General features: G+C 45.5%; 1 protein-coding gene across 3 annotated transcripts in view; it reads left to right on the forward strand.

Moving 5' to 3' along the window:
• EPB41L4B (erythrocyte membrane protein band 4.1 like 4B) overlaps window positions 1-6318 on the forward strand; it is a 183852-nt gene extending 177534 nt beyond the window's left edge. For all 3 annotated transcript variants that reach the window (XM_076330226.1, XM_076330227.1, XM_076330228.1), the window contains one exon: window positions 1471-6318. In XM_076330226.1, the coding sequence (XP_076186341.1) occupies window positions 1471-1540 (70 nt within the window). In that variant the 3' untranslated portion in view covers window positions 1541-6318. The remainder of the gene's footprint in view (window positions 1-1470) is intronic.
• Window positions 6319-11835: the final 5517 nt, after the last annotated feature.

Here is an 11835-nt window from a genome sequence, read left to right on the forward strand (position 1 = left end):
AGAATAGGTGGGTTATGTAAAGAAATATCTATAACTCATATCTGCTCTGAGAAAAAAAACTACCTTAATTAACTGCTGCAGCCAGCAGCCTACCATTTCTGTGGCCAGTGGCCTGGAGAGAAAGGGTTGTGCAGATTTTCGTCAGGCAAGTCATTTTGTCTGAACCACAAAGGTTTTCTTTTAATAATTGCTGTTGCAATTTGTTTTTTGAAATTAAATCTCCATGGGGGAAAGCTGAGGTTGAGAAACGTCTGCTCTTCTAAATGAAAAACAGGCACTGGTTTTCTTTCTTTTTCCTCTTTTTTTTGTTTTTAGTAATGTCAAGCTACAGTGGTCTTTCTTGTAGTTTCTCAGAGAAACAACAAGCCATCCCATCTTTCCACAGGCAGCCTGCTTTCAGTTTTCTATTCTGCCATTCTACTGGTTTTGCATGCTGGCTTCTTATTCCAGAACTTAATCAAAGCTGAATTTCCCAAGCTGATAACTTACTGAATACAAATGTAGGAGTAGATATATTCAATACTTCTGGAGCACAAAAAGTCCTAGGTTTATGTTGAAGAGAAAAGTATTTCTTTGGCATCATAATAAATTAGCCTTTTTTACTTTTGGATTCACAGTCAATTCCCAATTTCATTTGTTAATTATTTTTTGCAGATGTTGGTTTAATTGTACCTGCACACTTGTTCAACATTGCTAACTCATCTAAAAATTTATCGTTCTAGTGGAAATGTAGTTCTGAAGCTGTAGTGCTGAACTCAGCTTCTGTCGGATGCCTCAAGCACAAGTGGGTGATTCCACCCCTCCTTGTCCGTGAATGGGCTGCAAGATTTCTGCACTGCAGTTTAAATCTCCAAACTGCTTTACAAGCATTAGATACTTAAGTCTCAGAACAACACAGTAAATAGGGTTTTTTCCCTACACTATTGGTTAAGAAATGGGATCACTAACCCAAGGCTTTCCCAGTGTTGCAGAGCCTGCGGGTTCCGAAGTGAGGATTCGGTGTGTGAGAGCAAGGGCTTCAGGCCCTGCTTCCCATACCCTGATGTGTGCGCGTGAAGTAGGACTGTAGTAAATTCAGAGTATATAGATGGCCCCCAATATCAAACCATGCTGGGGAGCAGAAGGCTGTAATACCAGTCTTTTGTGATGGTATTTACTGTAGCTGTTTCATTTTTAGAGTCCTAGTCTAGCTTCCTTTGAAATCGGTAGCCTTTAATGGGGGCGAGATTAAGTCATAAACTGTTTTGCCATGTGGGTCTTTTTATGTCCTTTTTCTTGCTTCTGTTTGCTCTTCAGAAATAGCAAGTGGTACTTGTTTTTGAATCAGCCATCAGCTATCAGCCTTTTCACTGAACTGAGTCTGACCTTTTTTCCCCTCCTTTGGTATTTTGAAAATGTTAATTATTTTAAATTGAAATCTGCGACTGATTGTTGTTCCCATAATTGGCTGTTTGTGCATTAATTACACAGCGCTGAGACTCTGAGGCGTGAACTTGAGAGAGAGAAAATGATGAAAAGACTCTTGATGACAGAATTATGAAATTCGCACTTCCGTCAGATGGAGAATGGATTGGGGCCTTTCATGTGCCTTCTGTCTGTTTACATTCCTCTGCTTCTGTGTACTCAACATAATGCATCGGGAAAATGCGTGATATTCCTGGCTCGCCTGGATTCACCACGGTTGGGTAAAATTAAGTCTTGGCTAGACTTTAACTTGAAGGAGTTCCTTTATTCATTTGCTGCTGGGAAGTAAACCTTCAATCCTTATCTCTCCTGAGATTTTATACTATTAACACAATTAATTTCAGGTTTGGTTTTGGTAAATCTAGGGCAAAAAGGATCAGCAAGGAGCATACTGATTTCTATTGGGAAACACTGTTCTGTACATATGTTAATAAGTGCACAGAAATTAATGTTATGCAGAATATTTTGATAGTAACATAGAAAATATGTCATTTTGTACAACTGAAAATTGCAATGAGCTACTGCTATTTGTTAAAGAACCATTTTTAAAGCAGAAGAATGATTATTACATCCTAACCCCAGGACTGTTAGTCTCCACAGAAAAATAAACGGCTGTCTTATTAAATTCCTAACCTTAACCTTTACTCAGAGATATAAATAGCTGCAAGGGGGAAAGACACCCCACCGTACAGGTATACGCACCCAACACTCCCTGTAGTTTGTCATCCTGACCTAAACCTTCAACTAAATCTTACCGTGTTTCCATTAATGAAAAAAATCAGTTGTTTAAAGTAATTTGCTACTGACTTTCTAGCTTGATACTGACTTTTTTTAACTACGTGAGAAGTTTTACCTTCTCCAGGTTGCCTAGGCATTAGGGCTCGCCCACACTCGGACAGCTTCTGCCCCAGCATTGAAGGTTGCAGAGCCTCAGCGGTGTGGATGTAGCTCACGCAGGGAGGATTTTTTCCTTCCTGGGTAGATAAACCACCTTCCTGACTGACATGAACTGATTGATCACTTTAAAGAATGATAACAATGATAGTTTATGGCATAGCTGTGTCTATACCCATTTTTTCACTCTACTAATCAGCACGTGTGTACTGGCAAACCTGTGGAGGGTACGCCTGGCTATACGTCCCGCTCACCTCCGGCACGCAAGCAGCCTCTACGTTCAGTGGAGCTATCTCAGGCATCAGGTGGGGTGGGTAGTCCAGCGCTAGCAGAACCGCAGCCCCAGGGAGGGTGTTTATGGTATACAGGTAACGCTACCAACTATTTCCTAGGAAAAAAAAAGAAGTTCTCCATTTCCCCCTGTTCAGTAGTGCAGGGTCATCTGGAAAGCTACCAACAACTGACTGTCAGCTACAAGGTACTCTTCCAACAGGAAAGCTTTTGTGCGTTTTGTATGGCTGAAGATGTATATTTTTCTGTTACTCTGTGCGCTATGTTCTCTTGTTTGTATTAAGATAAAAGATTGCCCTTAATTTGGTATTCATTACGATGGCTTTATCTCAGCTTAAGCAGTTTGTTTGTGTGGAGGCTGGGAAGTGATAGCTGTGAGACTGGGTTTCCTTCGGAGTTAGCTTGTGCTCTTCTTCTGAAATGAGGAGTCTTGAGAGCATTGTAGGACTGTGGATTGTAATGTGGAGGTATAAAATGACTTGTCTATTTTATATTTACTGGGACAAGAAATTAGCATTGGGCTCCCCAGTTAAATCCACCAAACGCAAACCTTTCTGGTTGCCATAAAATGGGGCAAAATAAATAGCACAAGTGTTAGTTAGAAACTCACAATACAAAATGTAATGAAGTAGCTCAACATGAGCGATGGGCACAAGGAGCCATAGAAGCACACCTGGATTGCAGATTTCAGAGTGCTCAGGTGACTTCCCTGGGTAATCAGATACAACTTGTACGCTGTCCACCTTCTAGTTACAGTGCCAGGACACTTCTGTTCCTTCTGTTTTAATGTACCGCTCCATCAATCCAAGGTTATTAAAAATGGATTAGAAACATTAAATCCCTGTGAAGAAATCCGAAAGGCAGGGAAAATGCAACAGACACAAAAGGCTGCATCTTCCACGTCCTGTTACTCTTTTCTCACCACTTCCCAGAAGGTACCGGGGGAGAGAGAAGCGGCAGCACATTTTGTCTGCACCCAAGTAAAAGTGAGCATTGTGAAGAACAAATAAAAGAAAATTGTAATTAGAGGTGCTGTTTTGGGAAAGGAAAGCAAAGTGGGGTTGAGAACGGCACAGCACTGACTCTAGCTGAATCTGGTCTTCTGCCTGCTGTTAGGCAACCCCCAGTTGTGTGTGAACTGGCGGCAGTTTCACAAAGTCAGTGCCAAGGAAAACCAGAAAAAACAGATCTGAACACACACTTCAGTCGTACTGATTGCCATGGAGTGGACCTTGGGAACCCCGCAATATGCCTTCAAGTCTGGGGGCAAACAGATCCAGTTACCCGCATTAGGGCAGTCTGGTCACATAAGCAAAAGCCTTTAGCAAAACTGAATGCCTGACTCAGACCAGCCCATCAGATGTTCTGGCTCATAAACAAGCTATTAGTTTATTATTTTAAATGCAGTGTTTTGCTCCCGTCGTGTAAAAATTCTTGAGCTGAAATAGTCAGAACTGGAAAACAAGAAACGTGAACCAAGGTTACTTTACAGTGGCCAAGTCTTTATAGCTGAGGCGTGCTCTGGCATAGCTGAGAAAGAGCAGAGATTCCTCCCTCCTTGGTTCCCACCAGGAGAAGAGGGAAAGGCTCGCGTGGCCGCTTAGTTCCTGTGGGATGTTTTCCACAGAACAACCCCAAGTACGTTGCCTTGTCTTGTTTTAGTGTCTTATCCACTGGCTGCCACCGTTTCCTATTCTGCAGTCTAATGGAGCTTTATTAAAACTGTTTCACTGATATCAAACTGAACTTTTACCTGTGGAATGTCATCACCTTGTTCTTTCTTACTACGTACCTTCTTCAGCCACGCTTAAGCGTCTCAGTTTTCACATCCTCTGAATAAACACTCCTGCCTCACCTCTGGTTGGGAATTACAGTGTTAGGACACCTGTTACCCAAAACTACTGTAAACAAGACAATGTCAACATGAACGTATGCTGAGGGGCAGATAGTCTAGATTTGCCCCTAGACTTTAACTTTACAGGTGTTAAAGGATACTCTGCCCGAGGGTATGTCTATATAATAGTGCAGAAGTATCTGAGCTAGCTTTAATGAGCTTGCATATGTAGTTGTGGCAGCATGAAGCCCAGCGCAGCCTTATCATTATCATGTACATTGACACGTGTAAAGATAAAGCATTTGAACAGCAGCCTTCTGAAGCATGGTCTCCAGAGTTGGTGACAGGAAAGGGTGGCTGAAAGGAGTTCGTCTCTTCAGCTCTCCCGGCAAAGGGTTCATCTCACCTAATGTTAATATGCCCAACTCTCACCTGTCGAGAGATCAAAGGAACTGCCTTCCGGAGGTGCCTCTGACTTAAATGTCTACCTTTATATTGCTTAAAGTTAAGTGAGATGAATTCTGCTCTCCGTCCCTCTGGTTAGGTCTACATTGCAAACCCTTGCTGACACGGCTACATCATCCAGGGGTGCTTTGAGGTATGATTTGTGATCGACGTAGCTCTGCCAGCCAAAGCCGTGCGCGTTAGGTGTAAATATACTACCAGAAACACCCTGTTGTCAGAACAGCTTTTATCCCTTATGGGGAGAACAGAGAGCTGGGGTAACTTACAGTGGCCGAAGCACAGAGGCTTCCTTATAGTTGTGCCCAGCCTGGGAGTAGCTGGTTGATTAAACCTCCTGCTATATCCACGCTGGCAAGGCCTACCAGGGGTGGCCCTGGTTTTTAACAGTGCCCCGAGTGATGCTCTGACCCGGTCAGCAGATCCCAGCTTTCCAGCGTGAAGTCTCTAAGCAGCAGAATGCAATGTTGTCATGTTTGGGTGATTCCAGCAAAATTTATTGGCCATTTAAATAGCTATGCAAGGAGTTAAATATTTTCTCATATTGCAGTCTCTTATGGAAGCCAACCAATTGTGCTTTGTTTTTGTGTGGTTCAGCTGTCTTCACTATTTTGTTTTAAAAGGAATTACCGGGTTTTCTTTAGAAATGTTATTTGAGATCCCACATCTCTATCAGATCCCACAGCGTGTGCAGATTTTTCAGGTTTCAAACATACATAGACCTTAAAGTGCAATGTTTGAAAATTAACTCCTCCGAAGCTTCAGTTCGTGGCTTCACAACTCTCTTGCAACAGGATGCCTACGTGCCCATTTGAAACAGAGCTGGCAATGCAGTGAAGTGTTTCATTGGAGGCAGCATCATGTTTTGTTTGGACTGTTTACAAATATCCTTTGTTTTTATTTTTTTTTTTTCTGAATACATTTCTGGTTCATTGGCTACAAAAACCTACTCGTAATTATGCAATGGGATATTGTTTCTTCCTTTTTTTCTTTTTTTTTTTAAATGTCCTGATGTTCAAGGAGTTTGCAATAAATATACTGAGGCTGATCTGTAATTGCATGTAAGATCAGCCTCACAACTGTGTTTTGTAAAGTTAAGTGCCGTAAAAGAACCTGCAGATGACGTGGAGAAGGAGGGAAGGGAGAGAGTAAGTGGAGGAGAAGGCTTCTTTGGCAGCTGCAGCTTTGACTGGTGGGTAGCAGCTTTAAAGTAAGATTGCTCACACCATTTTGTTTCATCTGAGTAGCAGCGTGTATCATCAGACAGTGTGTGATGGCATTTTGTTGAAAACATGCCTAGAGAGAAACTTTTACGGCTCAGCTGTTTACCTGTTCCTGTATTCATGCCTGCAATAAATGAGATGAAAAATAAATCACAGAGTCTGAGCAATTTGTGGTCAAATCAGGCATTTAGGAGGCACGGGGCAGTATGCCAGTTAAAGGAAACATTTGGTGGCCAATAAAGTGGATCCACCTTCATAAAAAAAATACATCCTGAAGAAAAACCAGAGAATTTCTTCAAAAAGCCCAGAGGGTTTTCTCCAGCTTAAAGTTACAGACCAGCATTGTAGGGTGGAAAAACAAGGGCAGGATCAAGGTAGAGAAACGTGAAACATGGCGTCTTGCTGGTCTTTCAGCTGGGGCTCAAAAGGTGGCGAAAAGCATTACTGGGGTGGAAGGGGTGGGGAGAAACCTTCCTTTTCATGCAGGGCTGAGAGACCCCAAGTTACTAAACTGCTCCATGAAGGAAAAATAAAAAAAACAACCAACAACAAATGAAGCCTGTTCATTGTAAATAGTTTTTGTTTTAACACAATTGAAACATTTCAGTCTGATTTTTGCTCTTGATTTTGCCATTCTTTAAATGTCTAAATGAAAAGTTGCTTCAGAATGAAACATTTCCATTTTCTTTCATTGAAAGATCTCTAAATCAGGACATTTTTGACATTAAATTTCTCAGTGCATTTATGAAATGAAATCCCAGTAACGTTCACCCCATTTTCTGAGGTTGCCAAAACTCTATATTTGGAAGGAATATGATCCCATCACAATTTCTCCAGCTGGGAGTTCGTCTATTTTTAATCTCTATGCAGGGAAAGCAGCGGGAGCAACAGATCAACGTTCCTCCATCAGTACTCAATTTATACCAAGAAAATTGATTAGCTAGCCAGCAAACCTAGTTAATTAATTCCCCTTAATACATGTCTTTGCTAAAGAAATAGCATTCTGGGGCGTAGGGGAATGAAAAGCTGTGCGCTAAAAAGTCGGCAAAGACTCTCATGTAACTTGGCTGCAACCGAGAAGCGTGAGGACTTCAGAGATGTAAATCTGAACAATTTTTTGGTTTATTATGAGATGGCTGATCTATGGGACTGGGTACGAGGTCGTTGAGATAACTTCTGTTTCTCAGAGGACATGCTTTCTAGAGCAGAAGACAGACTTTGCATGCAGGCACTATTAACTCGGGGCAGGGGGGAAGATGAGGCAGTAGTTACCAGCCTGGCTGTGTCGCACAAATCCTGCTGCAGCAATGGGGCAGGAGGGTGCCCATACGGGTGCTGAACCAGGCTGGTGGAACAAACCCCAGCCCTCGTGAAAGGTGATGGCCATGCTCTCACCAGCCGCAGTGAAGGCTTTGGGGACGGCTGGCACGGGCATCCCCGTGCCCAAGTGCAACTTGCCCTAAAGGGCAGCCCTACAGCAAACCCAGTGCCAGGGCTGGCTGTCACCAGACCTGCCGGAGGAGGTGCCAGGGAATGAGGGAAATAAAAGATCACCCATTGCCCTCCCCCAGCCACCCCACGGCAGGTTCACGGGAGCATCCCCAGCTCCTGGTGTCAGACGAGGAGAGCGGGCTTGCCCTTTTCGTGAGAAACTGGGCATGGGATCAGCTTAGCTGTAGCATCAGATGTGTTTGACAACCCTGACCATTGCAGCTATGTCTTTTGTGCTGCCAGTAGCACATATGGTATGTGAGGTGTCTTCTCGCCAGGCTTTAGGGTCTGTGATGGTCAGGGGAGAAGGGAGGAAAACAAGAGGGAGGAGTAGAGCAGCGAACAACCCACACCATCACCTGCAGGGTGGGCTGGTGGCAAAGCACTGCCTAAAACAATGTTTGTCTTTTCAGTTTATTTCAAAACTACATATATAAAATTGCATCATTACATAGGTAATATGCAATTGATACTAATTATATGGGGTTTTTAATGAATATTTCTACAGTGTGTGTGGCATACAATGCCAGTGACCGCACAGCTCTGCCATCAGAGTATCCGGCACAGCAGTGAGGCGTGAAAGCCACATGGATCTTTACTGTTTCATGCACTGATTATTCAACTCTTCAAGCGGAGAGACACTTACCCTTCTGCATCGTTCTTCCTCTGCCTTTCATTAGCAAACTCTTTTGGAAATCCAAGGAAAACACAGCACAAATTCCTTTCTTTAAAGATATTTAGTCAGTGATGCTTAGAGTCACACGGCCCCAATGATGTGAAGAACTCAAGTATCTTTTTTTTTTTTAAATTACTTGCCTTGCTGCTTTTGAAAACAACAACAACAAAGTGATTTCTGTGCTAACTGCCTCCCGCTCTGCTCTGGCTGCTGGCCCCCTCCAGCAGTGCCAGGCTTGGCAAGGGCAGGGGGTGGCTTGGCGGGAGGGGACAAGGGGGGTTTTTTTGGGGCAGGGGATGGACTGCCAACACCCCGCAGCACTTCCTTCCCTCCTGCAGTACACTTCTTGCTGTGGCTGACCACTGCTGCATCCTCCGAGGTGGGACCTGTGCTGCCCTGCTGGGCGGTGGGGAGATGTTTGCAGCTCCAGGGTCACCCAGGGAGGGTTTGAGGCTGGTGGGGCTGAGAGCTGCAGTCCTTGTGTATGTAAGAGGCACACGTAAGAGCTCGGGCTCTGGAGATTTTGGAGGCTGCGTTGCTCCTGGGTTGTGCAGGCGTGAGGAGACGTGTGAGGCTCTGGGGAGGGAGGTCAGCGTGAGCTGCCCTCTACCTGGGTGTGTGAAATTAGGGATTTGATGGCAGGGGCATCACTGTGAGACTGGTCACTCCCTCCCTCCTGCAAAGGAGTTTCATACCTGTGCCCTCCACAGCTGACTAAACCCCACAGGGCTGGTCTTTGCTCAAGGAACAGAGGCCTGCGGCAGGGCTGCAGTCGGTGCCTTTGGCAGCACCCTCGTCGCACTGGCTCATGGCTCTTTTGAGGCAACACAGGAATGACAGACCCCCAAGAAGCACCTCTGCCAAGACTGCCAGTGTATGAAGACAGGGAGGGGGAGTGCTGGAGCCGACTTAGCTTTGAAGCCCAAGAGCGCTTCCATTTTCCATTTCCAACCTGACAAGCCAAAGCTCGGTGTGAGTTTTGGCCAGCTCGACAACTTGCCCTGGTTATCGCAAGCCACCGGGAGCAGAAGGTATTCCTCAAACCACCTGCTCCTTAGCCCCTTCATGTCTCTCCATGCCGTCCTGCTAATTCTCCTCCCTCCTCTGCTCGGCACTCACCCACTGACTGCTTCATGGACACCTGCTTCCTTCACCCCTGTGAGCATCCCTCCCCTCCCACACTAGCACCTCTGGCTTTGTTCGCTTTCCAGATGAAAATCTTTTGCATTTCTGAAGCCCCTTGCCAGCCCTTGCTTTCCCTGACCCTCAGTAGGTGCTCCTCCATCCACACTTGTCTTCTACCCTTCCCCTGTGTCTCACTCATCTCCTCATCTTCCCTCTGTCTGTCCCACCTCTGGCCAGCTCTGCCCGCATCACAGTTGCCTCCCTCTCCTCGGATGGCTCGGCTCACTGCCTGCTCATCGCTATCAGGCCTCCAGCCTTCCCTGGGAGCAGCGTCTGACAGGCATTACAGCACAACAGGTTTTCTTGTCAGCCAGAAAACCCCCATGAGATGACCTCTCATTAGGGACCAGCTGCCAGGGGAAGGTCTGCCATCAGCCATGGCTGCCAGGGCTCTTCTCAAGTCCAGCCTAAATACCTATCACCAGCCCGGACTTGGTGATGTTCCTACCTATTCCAGGGCACCAGAGGCAGGAAGGGCACGGAGGAGTATTTTTAAAGAGCGGGGATTAGCATTTGCTCTACCTTTAAAATGAGTGATTTTGCTCTCCCATTTTGGAGGGTTAGGCTCCATTTTAACAACAAGGCATTAGTGAAGGGAGGCACCCTGAAGAAACATGACCAAAGACACCCTTGCCTTCCTTCTTCCTTCAGGTAGCACGTTTCAGCAACCTCCCTCTCCTCCTCATACTCCTGCAGGGTAGCCATGGCCATCCCTTTATCCCCCCTACAGATAGATGAGGTCTTCAGCTATGCTGCTCCATACTGCTGTATGAAACTTGGAACCACTGGAAAGAGGTGGGGGACAGGGTGGAAGAGGGAGAGGTCTCATCTCTTCATAAAGCCAAACTGCCAATTCATTAAGCCCCTTCAGGTGCTCTAATGTAAGTGCTTTCTCCCCAAAGCAACACAGCTGGAATTAATCTTACTACATATTGTGTGGTAATAAATCATGAGGGCAGCCCAAGCTGGGTGCTTTTCTTCTTTTCTTCTTTCTCTTTATTTTTCCCTTCTTTTTTTCTTTTTTTTTTTTTTTCTTTTTCTTGTCTTAGGTGCACAACCTCTCACCTGCCAAACCCAAATTACTGCTCTGGCAATGAAATCAATAAAAAACTTCTAGGTTTGCCTACCTGGTCTCACAGGAGAAACATGCCATTAAGTCTTAGTGAAACTGTTTTAATTGGGTTTTGTGTGTGTGTGCGCGCGCACGCGCTAGCACTAAGAAAAACAAAACAAAACAAAAACCAGGCCTGATTGATAGAGCAGCATCTAACAAACCAGAATTGTTAAATACCTTCCTGGAGGGGGAAAAAAAACCTTCTTATGACAGTCAGAAGGATGTTTCCAAGCAATTTGCACTCTTTCTCCACTTGTGGGATTTCCATCTCCCATCCTCCCCCAGCAACACGGTCTTGGTTTACTCTCTGTAAAAGCTGCATTAGCGCAGTGACTTGAACCCCTGCACTGCCGGTCCTGTGTCCCATCCACAGTGGCTTGAAACATCTCCCCACACAAGAGCTGTTCCCCCGGCTGCTGCTTCATCACCTGCCCAGCTCAGCAGACTCAAATGCTGGGAGGTGCAGATAAGCTGCTGCCTGCACTGCGTCTGATGGGCCCCATCGTAAGACCCTGGGGAGCTCAGCACGAATTTGGCAGGGAAGAGCATGCCTTGGTAGGTCTCAGCAGCTTCCTGTGTGCATTACCTATGAACTGAGTGGCAAAAGCTCCAGGCTCCACTTTCTAGGGACACCCTACTCCCGAAAGAAATCTTTCTGCAACACTAAGATGGCTCAGTTGATCTCTGAGGGCCACCTCTGCCAGCCCCGAGCTACTGTCCCCACCAGCCTGTTCACCCCTGTTTGCAGAGCCCTGGCTGCATGGCAGTCTCTGCTTGAACAAAAGCTCTTGCAGGACAGCTTTGCTTGTTTGAAAACCCTTCTAAGGACACTGCGCCCAAGCCCGAAAGAGGAGCTTTAGGACATGCAGGACTTGCCCCCTGAAGCTGTGGGCCAGCTCAAGGCAGCTCCTATCTCCCTGAGCGGCTCTCGGGCATCTGGTTCTGGTGCTGCTCTCTCCAGTGCGGAGAGCCTGGCACAGTTCTGGGTCTCCTTTGGCAGGTCTAGTCCTAAAGTCCAATTAGCATTGTTTATGCTCATATTGTAACTGAAAGAAAAAAAAAAAAAGTGATGCTTCAGTAGGTCAAAGAGTGTGAAGAGATAAATGTAATTACAATAAATGCAATCATAGAATCATAGAATCATAGAATAGTTTGGGTTGGAAGGGACCTTTAAAGGTCATCTAGTCCAACCCCCCTGCCG

This window comes from Aptenodytes patagonicus, chromosome 2 (assembly GCF_965638725.1).
Source record: "Aptenodytes patagonicus chromosome 2, bAptPat1.pri.cur, whole genome shotgun sequence".
NCBI lineage: Eukaryota > Metazoa > Chordata > Aves > Sphenisciformes > Spheniscidae > Aptenodytes > Aptenodytes patagonicus.